The 25708-nt window shown below is 39.3% G+C and overlaps 1 protein-coding gene across 1 annotated transcript in view; it reads right to left on the bottom strand.

Annotated features, from left to right (window-relative positions):
• Nucleotides 1-228: 228 nt before the first annotated feature.
• loxl1 (lysyl oxidase-like 1) overlaps nucleotides 229-25708 on the bottom strand; it is a 28257-nt gene continuing 2777 nt past the window's right edge. Inside the window, exons 2-7 of the mRNA XM_038289810.1 lie at nucleotides 22164-22272; nucleotides 15648-15785; nucleotides 6470-6626; nucleotides 3637-3732; nucleotides 3207-3322; nucleotides 229-2891 (exon numbers count right to left, since the gene is read on the bottom strand). Coding sequence (XP_038145738.1) covers nucleotides 2885-2891; nucleotides 3207-3322; nucleotides 3637-3732; nucleotides 6470-6626; nucleotides 15648-15785; nucleotides 22164-22272 — 623 coding nt within the window. The 3' untranslated portion in view covers nucleotides 229-2884. The remainder of the gene's footprint in view (nucleotides 2892-3206; nucleotides 3323-3636; nucleotides 3733-6469; nucleotides 6627-15647; nucleotides 15786-22163; nucleotides 22273-25708) is intronic.

The raw sequence follows: 25708 nt of genomic DNA, 5'->3' as shown, positions 1-25708 counted from the left end.
AGAGCATAAAAAAAAAACAGTATCTGCCGCTGATATTAGGTCAGCTAATTTTATGATAGCACAGCAAATATTTTTCATGATGATAAATTTGTCTCATATCTTAAGAATTTTCCATTCATACCATCATACTTGAAGCCTTCGTTTCACAGCTTGCTTATGTTTTCAAACCTGGTTAAAGGATGGTAAAACGGCACCATAAAACATATTCAGACTGTCTACACACAAGGGTGACATTAATATATTTATTGAATTTCATTTTGGTAACAGTTCACTGTAAAAACACAAAACTTTGGATCAAAAGATGTCAGAAAGGTTGCAGACGTGGAATTACCCAGAGTTAATGTTCCACCATTAGAATGAAAGGTTTTCACGTTGCCTTTTGTAATCCTATGTTGTAATCAAATATCTGATGGTTGGTAAGTTTCCCTAAAGTTTTATAATTATACAATTTGGTAAAACAATAAAACAAATTAGGTTTTACTTTTGTCAAAATAGAATTACATTTCCAGTCATTTTCATTCTGTTCTTTTAGTTATGTTATGTCTTCTCTTTTTCTGCACTACCACAGAACATTTAAGTTACGGTAAGCTGTTCCTATAAATTCACTTCAACTAACCTCTGTTCCTAACTTCCTTTTTGCACCTGGTTAACCCCATTCAGGAAGGCTAAAAGGTTTCTTCCTGTTAAAAGGGTTTTTTTTCCTCTTCACTGTCGCTATAAGCATGCTTGGTGTGAGGGATTGCATCTGAGTCAAGGAGTCGATGCATTCAACTGGTTTTCCTTAGATGGAAAACTTTGTATCAATTTGACTGGATGATCTGGTTGAATTGTATCTGCAAAGTGCCTTGAGATGACGTTTTGTGAATTGGCCCTATATAAATAAACAGAATTTAATTGAAATGGCCTAGCAGATAGACAATTGCATGTAAAATTGGGGTCTAAGCCATGATTTGAAATGTATTTATGTATTTAATTATTAATTGAGTTTATTAAGGAACAGATGGATGGTAACAGAAAAACTGAAAAAGCAGTAGTCCTATGTGTCCATCAGTGTGCTTAAAGCATGAGCTTATTTGCAGCACTTGTCCCTGTATGGGCTTTTATGAAGAGTAATCTAAATTACCACACAGGTAAGAAGGAGTATTGGTAAACTGACAATAAAACACAAAAATATTAAATTATGAGCTTCTAGTTGTGTTGCAACAATGCTAACAAGTAGATCCAGCGTAATGCTTTAAAATGGTACCTGGACTGTTAACACAGGCTCCTTACCAGCCATTATCTGTGCTAAAACATGTAAATCTAAAGCACAAAGAAAGTTTACAAGCTACCAAATATCAAATCGAAAGATCTGAGCATTTACAGTACTAAATGAAAGACCAGCAGTAACAAAAGGTATACCTGCCCAGAATTGAATATCATAAAAATGTTTACAGAAATGAACAATATAACTGTGTGCTATTATTTGATCAGTACATGGATATATAGAGATTATGTTGGTACTGGGGAATGCTTTCTTTACAAAACACAAGGAATGGCATTTTAATATTCAGATCCTGAAGATGCTGAAAATCTTCTAAAAAAAAAAAAAAGAAAAGTTGATCTATGCAGAAAATTTAATTCCACATCTGATCACAGAGGTAATCACTCCGCTAACATATTTGGATTGCTGTGCCATTAGTGCTTCAAAATCTAAATATTTTTCTTTTTTGTTAAAATTAACACAATTGAAGTAGAACTCGTTGTTGGTAATCAATTATTGATATATTAGGACAGGGCAGGTGAAATAGACACAGATGTCTACAGATGAATAGGTCAATAGAAGAGGTAGGAGAATATTACTTTCAGCAACTCTGCATTACAGTATATATATCTGCAGTGATTTTTTTAAACAAACAATATCTATACTAAAATTGACGATAACAGTTACACATGAATGTGAATATGCAAATGGAATCAGTTATATACAATGATCTCCATCATTAAAATAATGCATTGGTTGAATATCTGCATAAATATTCTCTAAAAGGCATAGATTACCTATGTACCATCTGACAAAGGTTTGAGTATCGGGCACATTCAAAGGTGTAATAATTCAGCAGAAATACTGCAAATCCTGTTTACCTGAAAGCACAATTTTCTCCCAAGAAATTCATTCTTTTTGAAGGGAGCTGTGCTTTATATGACCTGTTACAAATGGTCTTGTCTTTTCCAAGGGCATATAATTGGAGAAAAACACATGCAAATAAGACCTGCAGCCTTCTTTTAACATTGATAAAACATTTACTGGGACATGGCCCTGGAAATTACAGGATCCCATCCTGGTCTGCAAAGGTGCCTAAGAGAGAAAATAGAGCAAAAACTGTCTAATTATAGCTTTTCTGAATCACTAGGCATTTTGTGTTGCCATTCTGCACGGATGAATTCAGAACTCTCTACCTCCCTAATTTTATTTGTTAGATTGTAGCTTAAATGAGACTCAACTATGTTGAAATACAGTAACCATATATTTTAAAAGACAGCGATGTGAACTATTATGGATCCAAAGCAGGCTGGTCAAACTGTTATTTAAATGACAAAAGCAGAGTGCTCTTACCGTAAAATGCAGGGCTGTGTAAACTGTTGGTGCATTATTGGGATACCAATGAGTGAAATGTATTATGGGTTAAAGCTGCAATATTTAAATCTCCATATAGAGGAAGGGAAACTGGTTTTTTGTTTGCCCAGTATCAAACAGCAAACAAAACATAGAGAAATAATGAAAAATAAAATGCAGCAAAACTTAAGATTTAAACCAGAACTGTGAATGGAATTTAAATTATAATCACATTTCAACAGAATTGCAATCAAGGTCACTCCAATGTCCTAGTCTTCATTTGCTGGATCAAGACCTGCAAAGGAAAGCAAGCAAAACAAGGAAGGTTTGCTATAAATAATATATATATATATATTTTTTAATTTATAAACAAGGTTTTATCAGTGTCCCTTGAAATTAGGTTTTTATCAGTGTCCCTTGAAAGTTTCTTGTATAATGATAGTCAATGCTCTGAGAGATGAGTGTCATCTCATTGGAAAAATAGAAATTTTATTTACAAAGTAAGGCAGATTTTTTTTCCCTATTATGATAGTTGTGTTCCAATGTTTCACAATTAAAGTTGATCAAAATCTATTGTTTTTCTAAAGGAACTCTGTAGTGCATTACTTACTGTGCTAACTTGCAGTTGTTTGTTGTGACAAATCGCCCAGTGTAGTGAACATTGCACCTCACAACGTTGTTGGTGAAATCTGACTCAAGCACCAAGAATTTTGGATTCACCACGAGCTGGAAATAAAAGAAAATATGAATTGGAAGCAGTTCAGAATAAGGTCTTCAAACAACCGACCAAATTTTCTACCATGACCTGGTACTGCTTTGAAGCTACATTGAATACCATTGATTGTGAAATACATGAAATATCAATGGGCAATACTCAAAAGTGCATCCTCAACACTGTCTGTGACCTAGAAGTTGAAAACTTTATGAAATAAATTGATTTGTTTTGTTCGTCTTGACTACTTCCACTACTATAAATTGATAATAGGATTGGGAGAGGTCTACAAACTTCAAATGTTTGTGCAAACCCACAAGATTCTCACCTTTAGTATGTAGTTTCCAGGTTTGATGTCAGTGATATCGATCCACTGGCAGTCAATATCAGCATTGTATGTATCGTAGCAGCCTGGGCTCAGACCCTAAAGAAGCAATGAGGAAGAGGAGAAAAGCTAGTAAGGAATACTAATTGGAGCAAGCTGTAGAGGGCAAACACAGTGCCTTACAAAAAAAAACTTTTACTAAACTATATCACATTTCATATAATAACAGTATTTTATTTGATAGAAATTTTGTTATATTAAGTAACCAAAATGTAATGATATTGCAAGTTATAATTTATTTATAAAGCATACTTAACAAGGATAAACAGAAATGCCCAAGGTGTTGAAAATGTGACAGATATTAATAGTTAAAATTAACATAAAAATCTAGAATAAATAGCCAACAAATGCAACACAGCAGGAGGAGACGAACCTCTGAAACTCTGAATAAACAAAACAATCTTCAGTATCGATTTGGAGATTGCAACAGACATTGTATCTAATTTTCCGGTGGAGTTAATCCCGTAGGCAAGGAGACACAATGGAAAAAGCTCTACCATCCCTTTTATTTAAGTGCATTCAAGCCCTTGATGGGTTGTAACAAACTAGAAGCTCTGAAATGCACAGGAGAGAAAGACTATTAAGTGCCTTATATACCAGCTGCTGAATCTTAAACAGAATCCTAAAACCCCCCAGAGCCAGAGAAGCTCAGCTAACATCAGGGTTATCTGCTTATGCTTGTCTCTGCCAGTTGGCATATGGGCAGCACCATTTCCAGCTATTTGAAGCCAAAGTAGGGAGTGCTTCAACAGGCCTTGGTAAAGAGAATCATTATAATCCAGGCATGACATGATGAGAAGATGGACCGCCCTCTCCGTGCAGACCTGGGCAAATATGGTTTTAGCCTTGTTAGTTGTCTTAGAGTTCCAAAATACACTTCTACCTACAAAGTAAACCTGCTTTTCCCGTTTTGAAAAACCTTTAAGGGTAATTCCAAGACTTTAAACAAACAAATCAAAATGTGGAGATAAAAAGCTCAGTAAGAAGGCAACACTATTTTGATGTGATGGATGATTAAAGATAAGGACCACAGTCTTGTCCTCAGTCACCATCACAACTTTAGAAAGTCATCTGCATAACAATGCTAAGGAATTGCGTGCAAGAGCATTACTAAGACCAAAAGACAGCAGTAAATATTTGGCCCAAGTAATAAACAAACTAATGGTGTCTGAAAGGCAGTCTTACAATTTTTTTCTCCCTGGCAAATACTGACCAGATGGATTTCTGAGATCCAGTTCAGTGAAAATGGTTGCATCTTGAACTTTTTTGAAAGCTGACGAGATGAAGGGAAGTGGATGGTTACTTTTACAGTAACAGCAATATGATTGAGACTGAAAGAGACACGGTTGAAATGTTGGCTTAGGAAAATTTTGGTCTATCGTGTTCTATGCACTTCCAGACTCATTTAAGGTAAATACTGGAAATAATGAGACTTTTGTTAAATAATAATATTGCAAGTAGAGTGAAATGAAGGAACTTTCAGTTGATTTGATGGTATATATCATAACTAGAGAACTCTCTGGTCGATTTCTGTCATTAAAGGATAACATCATACACACTCCGCTTTGTTTTAAAAATATATAAATATTAAATATATAACTGCGGATGTCTGGGGGACAGTGATTCGCCTAGATGTTATGAATGCTGGCGTACCATAAATGATAAATTATTAACAGTTTAGTTTGTGCCTTCAAGTTGTTGCCCATAGGAAGACGTTACTTGGATATAACCTAAGAGAATATCTTCAGAACAGCTCCAAATGACAAAAAACTCATATGGGTGAGTAGAACATGATGTAATAATGTAAAATCAAGGGCCCAATGTAAAAAAAAAGGTGCTCCCCCTATAAGGTCTGCTTTAATGCCTTTGCAAATTCTTCAAATATGCATCCAAATTGATTATACTTGGTGAAATGGGCCTCTCCACATCTTAACAACTTGCAAAGGGATGGATTTGATGTTGTTGACCTTAAAAGGCTCTCTGAAGTGTGTCTCCTGGGTCAGAATGGCATGTGTTCTGTCACTGTTTTGGCCACTGATTTAGCTCACATGCAGAAGACACTCAGGAGACAAAAAGGTTTAAAAGGGTTATTATAAATGAGTTTAATAAGATATGCCAAGACTGATATGCAGGTCCAGGGACATGGATCTGGTATTTAGCATAATATGGGAGGTGAGATGATGAACTGCCAGGGAGGAATTAGTGGGGTCCTATCTTTGCACATTCCACCAAGCTTCTCTATTGCCAGGGAATTGCCTAGTGGGTACGACAAACTTCAAGTGCATACTGTGGTACATGATTGGTGCTACAGAGATCCAAATCTAGGTTTGAAGAATCCTTAATAGAACAAATTGTGACCGGGCATACCATTCTATTTAGACAGCTGGCAAGAAAAATAAGAAATGTCTTGATCATTTAACATTCAAACGCATAAGCCTACTTACAAATTCATGTAAATGCCGCCCTGCGTACTTAAGCTTTCTATCACAGTCCTACAGCATGATTGTTTTGTTACGTGGTCTTTAGAAATTGCCTTTAAACATAACTGTTTGAGTGTGTGCTTGTATTGCCCTGCAATGAATGGGGGACCTCTACAGGGTGTACACTGCCTCTCAGCCAATGACAAAACAAAATAACCAAGAGTTAAAAAGGCGATGGATACTGTTAAATCAAACTATAAGCAATCATAAGAATATATTTAAACATCTTTTAGACCTTTATTTATTTATGTAAAGCTATTTTCAGTTGATTATTGTAGTGATGTGATATACATTACCTGAGTGTGAGAAGTGCAGGCATAGCGCTTCAGGTGACCAAAGTCACAGGTTGTGTCCTCCAGGCAAAAGCTGGCCTTGTGTCCCTCAGCCACTTTACGGCCAGTGCTCACCTCCAGCAAATCATAATGGCTGAACTCATCCATGCTGTGGTAATGCCTGTCAAAACACATACAAGAAAATGTTTCAAAAGCAAAATATTTTGTAAGAGATGGCAAAACATTAATGTTGCTGCTTCACAAGAATACACTGGGTCATAGGAAGAGGGGGTTATTTTTACTGAATAATTAGCCCTTTATGGCTTCCTCTTTATCCTGATGGATCAGTTTTCCCTGAAGTTCCTTTAGTTGCTTTTTTTATGATCTATCTGGTTGTTGAGAGTGCAAATCTTTTCAGAACGAGATTTTACAGTTTTTTTTCCCTTTATATTTTCATTGTTTTCAATAAAAATTCCTTCTACATTCTCATATTTAGCTTTTTCCCCTCTTAATTCTTCAGTCAAATCAGATATTTTCTGTTCAAGTTTTTTTTTTTAAATTAAGGCTCAGGTTGTATAGCTCACGTTTCTGTGCCAAGATTATTTTCCCATACTTACGACATGCTGCTTTGCTACTTCTAATTTCTTTATCTTGGCTCACATATTTATTTGCTCCTGCTGCATGAAGATTTTCTAGGCTCTTTATTAGCAGCTGACAGTTTTTCCAAGTAATCATTATTGTATTTGACTTTGTTTTGGCACCCTCTACCTGATTTTTTTTTTTTAGACTAATAATTAGCTCCTTTTCCAAAAGATGAATTTTAAAGTCATTATCGTATTTTTCGCTATTTAACAAGTTCTTACTCAGCGTTGTACTTTCATTTGCCACATTTTTATTCTTTGTTTTAGCTTTTCCAAGCTCCTCATTTAGTTTTTGTATCTGTAACTCCTTTACTCTCATGTTTTCAGTCATTGCACTTTCACGTTCTGTTAGACTTTCAACTTTCCATCTTAACTCCATAAGCGTTTCATCTTTAATTTTTATTTTTTAACAGATATTGCTTCACCAACCTATCTTGATTAGCACGTAGCAAGTTTCTTCAGTTTTTCTGTGCATGTTTGCCACTTTCTTCATGCTTTCTTGCAGTTTTCTAGGTAGTGACTCATTGATCATACTGAGGGTGTTAATGAAATGCAGCTCCAGACTAGCGGAGCATGTGTTGATGTCACGAGTACGCTTCTGTTCCAATTGACCAATGTTTAGGCTCTGTGCTTCCATCTCCCAAAGTCCATACTTTACTTTGTTCTTCTCAAGAACATCCTTAGTGAGGACACAAGTCCATACTCGCGTTCTTGTGAATTGAGAAATGGCCTATATCTCCAAGACCCCAGAGCGCACCCCAACATTTGGACACCTGTAACCAGGCAGGGTTCCCTGCCTGTAGCTCAAAGTAAGAGCATATCAATCTGTGCAGTTTACCGTAACCATAGTATTTTAGAGTGTTATTTTGATCTTGGTTTCTTTTTGTAATGGATGTGGAGAAATGTTCAATAATATTTAAATGGTATAATAATATAATTATTTCCTTGTGGTTTGCATAAAATGATTTTGGAGCTAATAGAGTCATGTGTGACCTAAAGACAGGGACTCAGGTTCTTGCCAGCTGACCAAATCTACCTTGTTATAGTGTTATTGTGAAGATTAAATAATAAGGCATCTATTCACCTGAGAACCGATGATGTCTTTGTGTTACGGATCCTGGTTGCGTGCACTGAAGTGTGTATGAAAATAAAATATTGAATCTCAATCTATTTACTTATTTTTATTTTATTTTAAATAGGACTATAGGCTCATAGTTCTTTTGTCTGCACTGGGTGCAAATGTGATGCATGCCCATATGGAGTTTGTCGGATATCAGGGTTTTGGACCTAACTCGTACTGTACAAAATCCTTTATGTTAACTTATTTGGAGATTCTACATTGTTGTCTTTCTTATATCCTTTCTGTAGACCCTGTTATGGCAACCAGTCTGGGGTGAACACCATCCACTGTACTGTTACAGACAGTCGGAAATAGAAGGATATGATGAAAGTATACGTTTTATAATGCTCTATAACTTCTGAAACAGTCCCTGAGCTTATCTTTCTTAAAGTAAAATAACAGCTGTCTGTAGTTTGGTACTTTATTTTAAATATACCATTGCAATAACAGCAAATTATTTTAAATTAAATGTATAAATTTTCAAACACAACATTTAAGCTCAGAAGATAAAATCTGTGTGAACAATTCTGACCTACCTTGACAGGAAAACATCAGGACCTATCATTAGATAATGGATATTGATTATTGCTTCTTTAAAGTACAAATAAAGCAAGGAAGTCCCATCTTAATTATGCATAAATTTTGTTAATAAGGTTGTACCAGTTGGCAAGATCAGAGATGTCTGTGTGAGAATTATGTAATGTGTTTTGCTATTTTTATGTATGTGCAAGCACATATTTGTTTGCATTTGTAAATATTTGTATGGACAGGACCTTAGTGTGCACATTGCAGTATGTTTGTTCATGGATGTTGTTTGCACAGCTGTTAAAGCTTAAACAAGCCTGGATACATAAGGCCACTGAACAAATCAGCTGAAGTGTAGTATGAATCATGGAGATACTTGTGGCAAAAGACCGAGATAATGAGCTGGTCCATTTGAAATCATTGGAAGTGTTAACTGCTGTATGCATTGGTGCACTCCAAAGTATCAAAGTGACCTCAAGTTACTTTTCACTTTAACAAGCCTGCTGTGCTCATACTTACAGCGCTTCATTGCAACTGCATATTTGCAAAGGGGATGAAAACCACATTCTCATGATTCAGCAGTAGAGAGTAGTTTCACTTATATTCATTTTATTTGTTGATGATACGTGAAACAGAGGTTTACCACAATTTTTACTTTGTAGGGTATAGGAGGTTTTGTTTATATTTACAGTCCTTAAATTACTACAAAGCATTTCAATGCGATCAACATCTCATCTTTAATTATTTACCAAGGATCATTTTATGATCATTTTATGATCCTTGGTACAGTTTTAGCTTGCATTTTTTCATATTTTTTTTTTATTTACAGATGGTCTCACATTTTTCTCAGGCACCCTCAAAAATATGGGGAATTTCCAGATAATTTTTTAATAGTAAGCTTTCCAAGTCCTGCTACAGCAAAGCACAGCCACACAGTCAAACTAACAGGTTTATGATTTTCTTCTCCTTGTAGGGTCTATTTGATTTTGGTCAAACGTGCCCTGTGTTCTGGGCTCTGAAAAAAATCTATTGTAGACTCGTCTATCCAAATAATGTAATTACACATGCTTCTCTGTTTATCTATATTTCCTTTAGAAAACTCTGGGCTTTGTATTCAGGGTCGAACTTTCATACTTATTGTTACAAGGGTAGAAGTATAGTAGACCCAATGATGACATCTAACAAGTTTGGATACTTCTTTTACATCTTCCCAGCTGCCCTCAGGGTGGTTGGCCATAACTGATTGTGTTGGTAGTTTTTTTTCTTTTTTTTTATCTTAAAGGAATAGTACACCCAAAACATGATTAGCCTTCATTTTCTACTCACCTCCATGCTGAACAACACTCTGGAGTACTTTTTTGATATCTCAAATGCATCTGGAGATCTGGGAGGCTTCTTGCTGTCTGCTGACATTCAAATAATGGAGGTCCATGGCGCCCGAGACAGAAAGGTCCATAAAAGTCCACAAAAACGTGTCAATATTCCTCCATACTGCTCGTCCAATGTAATCCAAGTGTCCTGAGTGGGTAGCATCCAGAATTTACTCGAAACGAAGTCATTTAGAATGTTTTTAGAGCATAAACAGTAGTGTATAGGATTTCCTAATAGCGCCCCCATGCGCGCTCACGATTCTATGGAAGCCGGCAGACCAAACCAGCGCATTCAGCTCGGCAAAGAACTCATGCTCTTCCTCAACACTGAAGTCCTCAGACATTTTTCTTTCGTTGTTTCTTTCTTTGCACAGGTAAACAGCACATTTCTTCTTCTACGCTTGCATTATCGGCAGACCAGACGCTGAATGCGCACTTTCTTCCGGTTTGGTCTGCCGGCTTCCGTAGAATCGTGAGCGCGCATGGGGGCGCTATTAGGAAATCCTATACACTACTGTTTATGCTCTAAAAACATTCTAAATGACTTCGTTTCGAGTAAATTCTGGATGCTACCCACTCAGGACACTTGGATTACATTGGACGAGCAGTATGGAGGAATATTGACACGTTTTTGTGGACTTTTATGGACCTTTCTGTCTCGGGCGCCATGGACCTCCATTATTTGAATGTCAGCAGACAGCAAGAAGCCTCCCAGATCTCCAGATGCATTTGAGATATCAAAAAAGTACTCCAGAGTGTTGTTCAGCATGGAGGTGAGTAGAAAATGAAGGCTAATCATGTTTTGGGTGTACTATTCCTTTAAGTCCTCCTCCTGTGGACCAATTTTTCTATTAATTATCATTCATAGAATAATTAATAAGAAGAGGGGTACAGCAAATCATAAAGGATCATCTGTTTATTGTTTTTTATATTACTTGAACTTGTCATAATTTGGGATTTTTCTCTTATACATGTCTCTCCACTTAAGTAAAAAAGGGGGGTTGTCTTATTTTTCCACAAATGTAAATATATGTGTACACAAAATGTACATTTAAAAGAGAGTTTGTACAATCCAGCGAAAAAAACCCCAGCTGAAATTCAAGAACTCAAATGCCCCATCAGACTTGAATAATGTTATTCAATGCAGAAAATTGGTGGTGTTTCAGTTCTGGGTGTCTATGTAACTTAATATCTGGCTTCTGATGAAACATAAACAGTCCAGAATGTATTTTTTAAGTAGTAGTTTAAAATCAGTTCGAAATAATATATAGTGTTTCACATTTGCAATGTGAATGAGGATGCTTAAGTTCAGTCATAAGTTTTTCTCCTGAAATTTTTAGATGCATCCATTATCCATTGCGAGGGTTACCAGTATAATAACTCCATTCTAGAGAAAATGTTAACATTCTATAATTTTTAAACGTCACACATCAAACTGTTGTATTTCTTAACAGAGCAAGAGCAATTTTTTCGAAGAAGAATCAGGAAAATTCTCTGTCTAGAAACAAAGAGGTCAAAAACCCGGCGATTGCTTAATCAAAAGACTTGCAGCAATAGCAAGAGAGAATAGTAGTTCTTTAGATCATTAACCTAGGAAAGATAAACACATACAATTAAACTGTTCTGCTTTTTTATTTGTAAAAACTTTGGAAAACTGTATCCTGTTTCTTGCTACTTCACAGCACTTCATAACCCTAGTCTGTAATGAACAAACAAAATGAAACCTCAGTAAATTAAATTGAAGTTTGCTTGCTATCATGGTAAATAAGGGAACATTTTGAAATATATATGCTTACTTTTGCAAAGGTCTGTTCATGATGGGAGACACTTGTGATAAGGTCATTGCAAAACTCTTCTTTGTGTATTTGAAGAACTAGCATGTAGAATTACAATAGCTGTTTGTGTTCTCAAAAGTGGAATTCTTCTCAAAGTCATAATGTTTATCATATGTGGATATTTAAGTGTGTGAGGAAGAGAGAGAGAGAGAGAGAGAGAGAGAGAAAGAGAGAGAGAGAGAGAGAGAGAGAGGGAGAGGGAGAGAGAGAGAGAGAAAGAGAGAGAGAGAGAGAGAGAGAGAGGGAGAGAGAGAGAGAGAGAATCTTATAACACAGGGGTTGCAAGATGATATGATTCCTGGACGGATCCCCAGCTTTGTTGGAATCCTGGATCCCCTCACTAGCTATGTAACCTGCTAAGAATGTCGTTTTGGAAGGACAAGCAGGATTTAAAAGAACAGCTTGTAAACGTAATTTAGAAAGCATTCCAGTTTGTATTTTTTGCAAGGCCTTTTCCACTTATGTCACAACGAGGCCAAGGCAATTTTTTAAATGTTTTTCTCAACACTTAAGATACAATGATAAGATGTCCTTTATGTTATAGTACCCTCACATGTTGCTTTCACTAGTGTAATTTGGTTACAACATAGGGTTCAGGAAGCATGCTTGCAATTTAACAGATAACATTAAAAAACATTAGAATTCCTGCAATTCAGAAGAGTTAATGCTTAGGAGAGTGCTTCATTTCCTAGTTTGGCAATGCCAGAGTAAAATACAGTGGTGAAAGCAATGGAAAAACAGCATTGTCGACTATAAAATCTAAAAAAAAAAAAGAAAAAAAAATCTAGGGCAGGATATTTTATTGCTAGAATCTTGGCAAGAGTTCTTTAACACTAGAAAAGAATTTGTTTTGATAACCAAAAACTTTGTTCCTGCAACTCAAATCAGTGCCAGCAGAACTTGAACAGCCCTACGATCTGGAGTGACAGATCCACAGAAAGACATGAAAACTGCTGTCAGACAGCAACAACATAGCCAACCTACTAATGGCCAGTCAACATTCCTAACAGGATCCCACCTCAGAGAGTGATTGACTTGGATTCACTGGGTGAAGTTGAATCTTTTGAATACCTGGCTATCCAAGCACAGGAGGCTGTTCAAGCCACGTTTCTGCTCCCCTCAGCTCTATAACTATGCAGATCACAATGTCAACAGGTGACTGTGAACCCATCAGAGCGCTGGCTAAAGACTTTAAACAGATCATTACGTAGATGTGACAAAACCTGAAGTAATGATCTTCAAACCAAATGAGGAGTGATCCAGAGTTAGCACACAGCTTTAGTTATCACAGCTGATAACCACAGATTATGTTCAAATGTGATGATGGATTCACACCTGAACCTTCAGAGGCACATAAAGGCATTTACCAGGTCAACATTTTATTACCTGAAGAACATTTCCAAGACTAAAGGACTAATGTCCAAGCATGATATAAAAAATCTCACTCATGCATTTATCTTTACTAGAATTGATCAGTGCAACAGAGTCTTCAAAGGTTTGCCTAAAAAGTCCATCAGACAGCTGCAACTGATACAAAATGCTGCTGCCAGTGATCTCACTAGAATTGAGAAAGTAGAACACATAGGCCGGTCCTGAAGTCCTTACAGTGCCTCCCTGTAGCCCAGAGAATAGACTATAAAACCCTTCTGTTAGTCTATAAATCACGGAATGGATCAGCACCTCAATACAAAAGAGATTTATTGGTGTATCAACCTCCAAGACCAATCAGAGACTAGAATCAAACATGAAGAAGAAGCATTTAGTTTCTATGTTCCACTTCTAGGACACTTGCAAAGTGCTGAAAGCCTGAGTTCTTTAAAGTCAAAATAAAAATAAAAACATTGCTTTGCTACCTGCATTTTTATGTTTTTATCTTTATTTGCTTTTATTCTGCTTTTATTCACCTTCTAATTAATTGTGTACTGAATTGCCTACCCTTTCCTTGGATATGAAATGAGAGTCACAATTGAATATATAGTCAGGAAAGAATAATGCCATTTCTTCTGTGCCTATGAATACTAAGAACAGAATAGCCGAATTTTTAAAATTAAGAGATTGATATGCCAGTTTTTTTTCTGTTGTAATTTGCCAAAAACAATTCTGTTAGAGAAAAAAAGATATAGTATAAAAGAAGTAATTTTTCTTACCCTCAGTCTAAAGTATTGATAATCATCCAAAAAACATTTTACAAAACCTTTTAACCTGAGCTTTGAATTCTTAGGCATTTTATTCTTCCCGTCTCAAATAAAAAACAACATACATCTGTTGCATGGAAGTTAGAAAGGAATAGAAAAAAATACAAAATAATATTAGTAACCTGTATTTACAAATTTGGAGCTCCTCTGTGTAACTCCCCTATAATCACGTTTAAACTTGATGAATTTGGAACAAAATAGAGAGCAAAAATTATAGTTTTATTGACTTAAACAGTCTTACTTTATTTTCTTCCAGACACCTAAGCTTGCTTTGTTTTGGAGTACAGTCTGTTCCTCTGCTTGGTTTTGATGTTTGTCACAGCTCAAGGGGAACTCAAACATATAAGTAAAACTTATTTTTTTATTGATAAAAGCTTGTTGATTTTTTTTATTGTATTGTCAAAAAGCAAAACAGATCCCAGCCCTATTTATTGTTTTAGTTCCTTACAAATATGCTTATATCCCGTGTAGATAATGTGTATAAAATTGGTTTTCAGTTTGTAGGGAGTGTATTGTAAACATAACTAAATTTAGTTTTAACATGTGTGAACTAAACTAGTTCTTGTTATGAGTGAATCTGGACACAGCTGCTGTACACAGAATTTATTTCAGTATGATTACGCCAAAAGATGCTAATACTGTAAAATGGAAGCCTTTCGTTAGTCATTTAAGTACCGAATTGGAAGGGGAAATCTGCCATCTTTAAAAACTCAATGTTATAAAACCTTTACCCTGCCATCCCTTTTGCATTTAAATGTGACTATTAACATAAGTGTTTCATTTGAGACTTAAGCTGGGGATGCTCTGTAAGCAGCTACAGCTCAAACTGTATGACAAAATCGCAGGTTTTAAAAGTTCACAGCTCACGTTGTATGTTCTTATACTGTATGCCCCGATGCTCTGATGTGACCTACCTGCTCACACTGTACATCCAAAAATCACACGTTGGACTAAGCAACGAAAGAAGGTGCTGGTCGGACTTGTCAATCTAGAAGACGAAGAAGAACTCCCTTGTTTGCACATGCCTAGGGCTTGAGGTTGTGGTAAATCAGCTCAAAGACGCTAATAGCTCTGCTTCACCGGTAGGATTTGTCCACGAACACCTCCCGATCAGGAATCATAAGGTCGGGAGGTGTTTGTGGAAAAATCTTGCTGTTGAAGCAGAGCTATTAGCGTCTACGAGGTTGTGAGAGGCTAATCATCCCAAAAAATTCTCGCACGACTGGAAACCGTCCCCAAAAAGGGCACAAAATCGTGTAGTGTAAAGAAACAGTGTATTTATTAAAAATAATTCATTTCGTGAAGAGAAATTATCAGATGTAGATGTCAGTGGCAGATCAACATAATGTGAAAAAAAAGGTTCAGTAAAATTCAATAAAACTCATTCATTTATTGGTATCTATATTGGATATCGGTAGCAATATTGGCTATTATGATCCTGTATTTACTTGATATCAAAGTCCCAATATCACCCACCTTCATAAAATATGTTATGAGCATGAGAAAGTTTACTTACTGATGACAACTGTGCCATTCCCAGGTATGACGAGGCCTGTTGGGCATGAAATCTGCTGTGCCTTTATTCTTTACTCTCTGTGGAAATCGAAGAAGGACCCTTACATCATAGTCAGTGGTCTCAGGGCGGTAGGCAGAGCTAAGGGTGGAAACAAGCATGGAGGGAAAGAAATTTCGATAAGGAAACATTTCCAAGTTCCTTCTTTAAAAATGCTTTCATGTCTATGTACTCATGAGCAGATTTGAGGAAGTAAAAAGGCAACTCTGGAAAACTACAAAGCAGAACTATTACTACATTATTTATTTGACAGATTATGGCTATCTCTCAAAACACACTCTTCACAGGAGGGGAGGAACAAGAATAATGTCCATATTTTATCGTACAAATATTTTTTTGGTGAGAAAAAACAAAGCACGACCTTGGGTTTAGTACCACGTAAAATGTAAGTTATTTATCTTATGTATGTTGTTGACTTTAGAGTAAATGGTAAATCACAACAGCCACAAATCTAGGGACGGTATAAAGAGCTTTGAGGGATGAATAAGCTTCTGATAGTAAGAGGTCAAACTAAATAGCCCTAAGGACAACACTTTTCAATCATCTCAGCAGTGTCCTTAGTGCAGAAAGAGTCAAATGAAAATGGCAGGTGAATTAAGGCTGGGTGCCTGGGTCACTCTATTCCTCTACTATCCTGTTTTTGCCAGATATGAGTGAGGTTTAATTTTTTTTTTCTCAAAAGCTCAGTCTATAAGCATGGATGATCTAAAGGTGACATAAAGAGCGTGTTATTGTAATAACTATGACCATAATTTACCTATATATATATATATGGTTAGCTGTCTACTAGCAGTTGTTGCAAAACAGGCTATTGATTAATATGCAAACAGCCCTATACACTCAATGACCACTTATTTAGGTATTCTTGTCCAACTGCTTGTTAAGGCAAATTTCTTTTCAGCCAATCACATGCAAGCAACACAATGCATTTAGACAAGGCATGTAGACATGGTCAAGACAATCTTCTGCACTTTAAACCCAGCATCATAATGTGGAAGAAGTGTGATTTAGGTGACTTTGAATGTGGCAGGGTTGTTGGTGTCAGACAGGCTCTTCTGGGTATTTCAGAAGCTGCTCATCTACTGGAAGTTTCACTCACAAACATCTTGGGGGTTTAAAGAGAATTGTCGAAAAAATAGAAATATCCAGGGAGCAGCAGTTCTTTGCAAATACCTTCTTGCCAGAGGTCAGAAGAGAATGGCCTGGCTCAAGCTGATAGAAAAGTAACAGTAACACAACGTTTTGTTTCAACATAGGTATATAGGAGAGCAATTCTGAATTCATCAAATGTCCAACAATGAGGCAGATGGACAGCAACAGAAAACCACACCAGGTGCCACTCCTGTGAGCTAACAACTGAAAAAATATCTGGCAACAATGATGATGAGTCTTGATTTCTGCTGTCATATTCGGATGGTAGGGTCAGAATTTGGTGTGAAAGTATGGATTCATCCGGCATTGTATCAATGGTTCAGGCTGCTGATGGTGGTGTAATGATGTTGGGGATATTTTTTGGCACTCTTTGGGCCAATAAGGCATTGCGTCAAAGCCACAGCCTACCTAAGTATTGATTCTGACCATATGCATCCCTTTATGAGCACAGTTTACCCTCCTTCTGATGAGTACCCACAGCAGGAAAACACACTGTCATTAAGCACAACTGATTTCAGATTTCCAAAGACCCTTATGATGAGTACAATATTTGGATCCAGCGTTCCCTCGCCCGGACGCGGGTCACCGGGGCCCCACTCTGGAGCCAGGCCTGGAGGGGGGGCACGATGGCGAGCGCCTGGTGGCCGGGCTTTTACCCATGGGGCCCGGCCGGGCTCAGCCCGAAGAGGAAACATGGGTCCCCCCTTACATGGGCCCACCACCCGTGAGAGGGGCCATAGGGGTCGGGTGCAATGTGTGTTGGGTGGCGGCCGGGGGAGGGGACCCTGGCGGTCCGATCCTCGGCTGCAGAAGCTGGCTCTTGGGACGTGGAATGTCACCTCGCTGGTGGGGAAGGAACCGGAGCTAGTGTGTGAGGCTGAGAGGTTCCGGCTAGAAATAGTCGGTCTCACCTCAACGCATGGTTCTGGTTCTGGAACCAGTCTCCTTGAGAGGGGCTGGACATACTTCCACTCTGGAGTTGCCCACGGTGAGAGGCGCCGGGCAGGAGTGGGCATACTTGTTGCCCCCCATCTCGGCGCCTGTACGTTGGGGTTTACCCCGGTGAACGAGAGGGTAGCCTCCCTCCGCCTACGGGTGGGGGGACGGGTTCTGACTGTTGTCTGTGCTTATGGGCCGAACAACAGTTCAGATTACCCACCCTTCTTGGAGTCCTTAAAGGGGGTACTGGAGGGTGCCCGTCCTGGGGACTCCCTTGTTCTGCTGGGAGACTTCAACGCTCACGTGGGCAATGACAGTGAGACCTGGAGGGGCGTGGTTGGGAGGAATGGCTGCCTTGATCTGAACTCGAGTGGTGTTCTGTTGTTGGACTTCTGTGCTCGTCATGGATTGTCCATAACGAACACCATGTTCAAGCATAAGGGTGTCCATATGTGCACATGGCACCAGGACACCCTAGGCCGCAGTTCGATGATCGACTTTGTCATCGTTTCATCAGACTTGCGGCCGTATGTCTTGGACACTCGGGTGAAGAGAGGTGCTGAGCTTTCCACTGACCACTACCTGGTGGTAAGTTGGCTCCGGTGGTGGGGGAGGATGCCGGTCAGACCTGGCAGGCCCAAACGTGTTGTGAGGGTCTGCTGGGAACGTCTGGTGGAGTCCCCTGTTAGGCGGAGCTTTAACTCCCATCTCCTGCAGAACTTCGAACACATCCCGGGGGAGGTGGGGGACATTGAGTCCGAGTGGACCATGTTCCGTTCCTCCATTGTCGAGGCGGCTCATCTGAGCTGCGGCCGCAAGGTTGTCGGTGCCTGTCGTGGCGGCAACCCTCGAACCCGTTGGTGGACACCTCCGGTGAGGGATGCTGTCAGGTTGAAGAAGGAGGCCTATCGGGCCTTTTTGGCCTGTGGGACTCCGGAATCAGCTGATGGGTACCGGCGGGCGAAGCGGCATGCGGCTCGGATGGTTGTTGAGGCAAAAACTCGGGTGTGGGAGGAGTTTGGAGAGGCCATGGAGAAAGACTTCCGCATGGCTCCGAAGCGATTCTGGTCCGCCATCCGGCGTCTCAGGAGGGGGAAGCGGTGCAGCACCAACACTGTTTATAGTGGGGATGGTGTGCTGCTGACCTCGACTCGGGACGTTGTGGGTCGGTGGGCGGAATACTTCGAAGACCTCCTCAATCCCACCAATATCTCTTCCATTGAGGAAGCTGGGCCTGGGGACTCTGGACTGGGCTCTCCAATCTCTGTGGGCGAGGTTGCCGAGGTGGTTAAAAAGCTCCTCGGTGGCAGGGCCCCGAGGGTGGATGAGATCCGCCCGGAGTTCCTGAAGGTCCTGGATGTTGGAGGGTTGTGTTGGCTGACACGACTCTTCAACATTGCATGGACATCGGGGGCAGTCCCCCTGGATTGGCAGACTGGGGTGGTGGTCCCCCTATTCAAAAAGGGGGGCCGGAGGGTGTGCTCCAATTACAGGGGAGTCACACTCTTAAGCCTCCCTGGCAAGGTCTATTCGGGGGTGCTGGAGAGGAGGGTCCGTCGGATAGTCGAACCTCGGATTCAGGAAGAGCAGTGTGGTTTCCGTCCTGGTCGTGGAACGCTGGACCAGCTCTACACCCTCAGCAGGGTCCTGGAGGGTGCATGGGAGTTCGCCCAACCAGTCTACATGTGCTTTGTGGACTTGGAGAAGGCGTTCGACCGTGTCCCTCGGGGGGCCCTGTGGGGGGTTCTCCGGGAGTACGGGGTGCCGGGCCCTTTGATATGGGCTGTCAGGTCCCTGTATGACCGGTGTCAGAGTCTGGTCCGCATTGCCGGCAGTAAGTCGGGCTCGTTTCCAGTGAGAGTTGGACTCCGCCAGGGCTGCCCTTTGTCACCGATTCTGTTCATTACCTTAATGGACAGAATTTCTAGGCGCAGCCAAGGTGTTGAGGGGATCCATTTTGGTGGCCTTAGGATTGCGTCTCTGCTTTTTGCAGATGATGTGGTCCTATTGGCTTCATCACGTTGTGATCTGCAGCTCTCGCTGGATCGGTTCGCAGCCGAGTGTGAAGCGGCCGGGATGGGGATCAGTGCCTCCAAATCCGAGGCCATGGTCTTGAGCCGGAAAAGGGTAGAGTGCCTTCTCCGGGTCAGGGGGGGTGTCCTGCCCCAAGTGGAGGAGTTTAAGTATCTTGGGATCTTGTTCACGAATGAGGGAAGAAGGGAGCGGGAGGTCGACAGGCGGATTGGTGCAGCGTCTGCCGTGAAGCGGGCGCTGTACCGGTCCGTCGTGGTGAAGACAGAGCTGAGTCAAAAAGCGAAGCTCTCGATTTACCGGTTGATCTACGTTCCTACCCTCATCTATGGTCATGAACTCTGGGTCATGACAGAAAGAACGAGATCGCGGATACAAGCGGCCGAAATGGGTTTCCTCCGTAGGGTGGCTGGGCTCTCCCTTAGAGATAGGGTGAGAAGCTCGGTCATCCGGGAGGGACTCGGAGTAGAGCCGCTGCTCCTCCACGTCGAGAGGAGCCAGTTGAGGTGGCTTGGGCATCTGTTTAGGATGCCTCCTGGACGCCTCCCTGGTGAGGTGTTCCGGGCACGTCCCACCGGGGGGAGGCCCCGGGGAAGACCCAGGACACGCTGGAGAGACTATGTTTCTCGGCTGGCCTGGGAACGCCTTGGGGTTCCTCCTGAAGAGCTGGAAGAAGTGGCTGGGGAGAGGGAAGTCTGGGCCTCCCTTCTTAAGCTGCTGCCCCCGCGACCCGACCCCGGATAAGCGGAGGAAGATGGATGGATGGATGATTTCAGACTGGTTGCTTGAACATGACAATCAGTTCAATGTGCGTGGAAATTTGTATTATGGATGATTAGCAGACAAATCTGCCACATCTGCCACATGATGCTATCATGTGAATATACACTCACCGGCCACTTTATTAGGTACCGGGTACCTAATAAAGTAACGGGTTGGACCCCCTTTTGCCTTCAGAACTGCCTCAATTCTTCGTGGCATAGATTCAACAAAGTGCTGGAAGCATTCCTCAGGGAGTTTGGTCCATATTGACATGATGGCATCACACAGTTGCCACAAATTTGTCAGCTGCACATCCACGATGCGAATCTCCCGTTCCACCACATCCCAAAGATGCTCTATTGGATTGAGATCTGGTGACTGTGGAGGCCATTTGAGTACAGTGAACTCATTGTCATGTTCAAGAATCCAGTCTGAGATGATTCCAGCTTTATGACATGGCGCATTATCCTGCTGAAAGTATCCATCAGAAGTTGGGTACATTGTGGTCATAAAGGGATGGACATGGTCAGCAACAATACTCAGGTAGGCTGTGGCGTTGCAACGATGCTCAATTGGTACCAAGGAGCCCAAAGAGTACCAAGAAAATATTCCCCACACCATGACACCACCACCACCAGCCTGAACCGTTTATACAACGCAGGATGGATCCATGCTTTCATGTTGTAGACGCCAAATTCTGACCCTACCATCCGAATGTCGCAGCAGAAATCGAGACTCATCAGACCAGGCAACGTTTTTCCAATCTTCTATTGTCCAATTTCGATGAGCTTGTGCAAATTGTAGCCTCAGTTTCCTGTTCTTAGGTGAAAGGAGTGGCACCCGGTGTGGGCTTTTGCTGCTGTAGCCCATCTGCCTCAAAGTTCGACGTACTGTGCGTTCAGAGATGCTCTTCTGCCCACCTTGGTTGTAACGGGTGGTTATTTGAGTCACTGTTGCCCTTCTATCAGCTGGAACCAGTCTGGCCATTCTCCTCTGACCTCTGGCATCAACAAGGCATTTCCGCCCACAGAACTGCCGCTCACCTTTCTTCCCCATACTGATCCTCGGTTTGAACTGCAGGAGATTGTCTTGACCATGTCTACATGCCTAAATGCACTGAGTTGCCGCCATGTGATTGGCTGCTTAGAAATTAAGTGTTAACAAGCAGTTGGACAGGTGTACCTAATAAAGTGGCCAGTGAGTGTAGACCAAACTCTGTGAGGGATGGTATGCCTAGAAGGGGGTCACAATTCTTACTTCAGTATGAATTCAGTATCAATCAACCTAAACTTAATCAAGTTTAGAGTAATTAAAGCGAAGCGTAAAAAATGAATTAGAAATTAACTTTTAAATGTGGTACAAAGAAACTTAAAGAGTATAAATCCTATCCATGTACTACTCAGACTAATAATATGTGTGCTTCAGAAATACATTACAATCTCAAATGATTCAAGTTTGTCTTAACACTATTTTAATGATCAAGGTCTTTATGTTACCAAATTTATTAGAAAATAAAACAAGTTACAAGTTACTTGTATAGTTTATAATATGAAACACATCCAGACTATGCCTTACCTTGAGAGGCATTTTTCCTCTGCAGCACAGCGAAGGGAGTACATGTGGGCTCTCTGGATGTAAGTTGAAGCCTGGACATAGTTTGGATCAGGAACCAGATCAGGCAAACCTGAAATAAAAAAAAAAGCTCTTCATCTTAAAACATCATACATTCAACTCTAACATATTTCTAAAATTTCTCCTCAAGCTCCCTTATAAATGTGCTGTTATTATCATTCCGGATCTGAAGTGATCAAAAGGTCAGCATTGTCTGCATGCTTGCAAGCAATTATCCTTTGTGATCTCTGAAATATGTTGGTGCTGACAGTGAGAAGGGCAAAATCTCAGTAAGAGTACCCACAGTTCAAGTCTGGGTCACATCAAAGAGACTCTGAGGCAGATTATTTTGTTATTCAGAATTTTATCATCACTTTCTAATAAGTCACTTTTTTAGTTTAAACTATTAGATAAGAGCTACAGATTGAAAAATAATTAAATAGGGGCTCTATTAACTCTTTGGTTGCCGAATATTCCAAGAAATCTAGACCTGTGTGATATAAATATATCATTCTTTCATTGTTTAACAGCTTTAATTTAAAACAGAAATGCATGACATATCCCTACTGATGTTATCCTGTAACTAATATAGTCCAGTAAAAAAATAAAAAATAGAATAAGCATTCCAAAGAGGCTCAGCTATGGGATTAGGCTACCCTTTAAAAAATATAAAATTTTCACCAGGTGATTTCTGAATATTGATCTATTTCTATGATTCTAGTTTAAGCTTATATGTTATGTTAAGTGTTTAATCAATTTTCATACAGTGCCTCAGTAAGTTAACCGCTTTAACTTAAAATAAATAATGTAAATAATATATTCAATTAGTCTATATGTGATTTCTGTTTTTTTTTTGCGAAAAATCTGGCACATTTATAACATTTATAGTAATGCAGGGTTTCCTTTAATATTTTTCCAAAGTGTGACTGTTTTGAAGGTATATCTTTTAAAAATTTGGTATATGTTGATATTGGTAACCTTCCCACGCCTGAGTAGTGGGTTTTCAAAAAACGGGACTTGTCAGAGAAAAGTCTGTATGCCTCTGACATTACCTAAAAAGGCTATGCCACAAGATATCTGACAAGACTTATCAAACTTTTGTGTTTAACTTACAAATACCAGACATGGTTTAATGTGGTCTTGTTTAAACCATTACAAAAATCTGGGCCATATCTATTTCATCTGCCTAATAGAAACAAGCTGAAAAACCAGAGAGCAAACTTCCAGTTACATTGGCCTGGCATTTTACACCTTGGTGAGGTTTCATTTCAAAGCCACATTAATAAATGCAGTCTTTCCCACTGTGGACTCTGTGTAAACTGCCAATCTGACATGTCTATCTGAGGCTGACAACGAGGGCATGGGGAAGCTTCCTGGAACAGACAGTGTAAACACTGTAAACCAGTGTGAAACACTGACTCTCCAGCCAATTTTTCCCTCTTTTTCAGAAGGCTTTGTTCTCTGTCCTCTAATCTTTTGAAATGGGAAATTGTGTCTCTTTCGGACACATAAAGTGTATTGAGAAGCCAAAGCTGAGCAGCCCTCAACTGAAAGTGACAAAACTATCCATTCCACTCAATGTAGGGCACAGAAGAAAGAAGTCTCGCAAAGGTTTATAGCAGGGATTCTTTTCTTATATGCACAGGGGTTCTTACCCTTTGCATCTTTGATTGAAGCTTGCAACAAATACAATTAGCTTACAAAAAGTTTTCAAAAAATATTACTACAGCGTTTATACTTCCACATTTCAATGTATCTCTTTTGAGATAGTGTTGGTTCCTTAGAATCTGAATATGCTTAACGGACATTTCTGAATTCTTTAATGGCACTGTAATTGGCAAGATTGGATGCAAATTGTTATTTGATAATATCTACCTTTTCACCCAGAAGTTATAATTTCCTTCAGTTAAGCTGGAAAAATGCACAGAAAGCAAATCAAACCTCCAAATTTGATAAGAAAGCTTTAACTGAAGCTTAAAAAAATGCAAATTTACACATAGCTCTATTAAATTTCAGTTCAGTAGTCTTTGAAATAGCCACACTACATCATTACAGCATTAGTAACTGGATTCGTTTTTTTTTAATAAACCATCTAATTTCTCTTTACTAATTGGTCACATTGGTAAGTTACTTCAAACTAACACAGCATATTATAACAACGCAATCAATCAATCAAAGCGCTTTTTCATAGGTACACACTCTGCAATGCGAAGACCACTGCTTTTGTTCTCTTTCAATTCTTTTTGTGCACAGACAGAGCATGGCAGCTGAGAAACAGGCATACATGATGCCGGTTGGGTGAGGATCAGCAATGTGGGCGGGTGTTCGCAGCATTCAATGATTGCTTACACTCACTGAAAGCAGAGGCGATGGTGAAGAACCCCACAGATCAATAATAGATAGATAAGATAGATTTTTTTAAATTGCTTTAAAATTATAATTTTTCTGCATTATACTTATTTCATAACCAGTTAAAACCTGCTAACATGCATAGATGTAAAGTTTTATTATTGGTATTTTTTATTTCAATAATCTAAGCTTAATAATCGCATGTACATAATTGTGACATCTACATTTTTGCACCTTTTAATCAGAAAACTTAACTGTATATTAGTCTGCCAGAAACTAATAGCAATTAGCATGGTAACTTAAAAAAATATATATATCAAAATTAGTCCACACATAGAGTAGTTGGGGTTTGTTGTCATTCAAAGAACCAGATTTGTAGTTTGAGTTCTTTAAATTTCACCAAACAAATGGCAAAGAAAATCTATGCTACAATAAGTGCTTTTAAACCTTTATGAAACAAAGTTTCTTGGGATTTATCTAAAAAAATAATTGTTTCCAAATGCCATTCTTAGTACGACTGAGGTTAGCCAAGACACAACATTGGTTCTGTTATAATAGTTTTAGCATGTTTAACATACACAGGGCTCTCAGAATACTTGAATATTCAGTGATTCACACAAGCTAACAAGCCTAAAAGCAAATCTTTGAAAAGTTTTTTATTTTCTTTACAAAAATCACAACCTGCTTTGTTCCATGCTCAAACAGAATCATTAACAAAAAACAACAAAAACACTGGCTGATTCTTCAATACTCCTAAATAAAACACCCTTTCAAGCTGTAAAGATGTGCTTTTCCTTCAAAATCACAAACACTTACTGTAATGTTTTAGGGATTATCAATCTTAATCTCAATCTTTGCTAGCTTTACCTCATGATTTAATTATGGTGGTGAAAAAAAGGTATTTTGCATCATTAACCTATAAAAAAGTTAAGAAATATTAGAAACTTTTTGAAATTTTTCTTTATGAAAGAAATGATAGGCTTTTACACTTTAGTAAATAAAGTTTTCCTCTTAAAATCACTTTTTAATAACATTGTAAAAGTTTAGATTTCATAGTTATGACAGTACTGTTAAAAAAATGTGATGTCTTGCTCTGAAGAAGCGCAATAAAGATGTCTGCTTTTCCATAGCTCTTAACAAGAGAATCTATATTGCAGTGA

The sequence above is a fragment of the Cyprinodon tularosa genome, unplaced genomic scaffold, assembly GCF_016077235.1.
Source record: "Cyprinodon tularosa strain WSP-4 unplaced genomic scaffold, ASM1607723v1 ctg272, whole genome shotgun sequence".
NCBI classification, from domain to species: domain Eukaryota; kingdom Metazoa; phylum Chordata; class Actinopteri; order Cyprinodontiformes; family Cyprinodontidae; genus Cyprinodon; species Cyprinodon tularosa.
The sequence above is the reverse complement of the archived record's forward strand: the minus strand, read 5'-3'. Positions and strand labels throughout refer to the sequence as shown.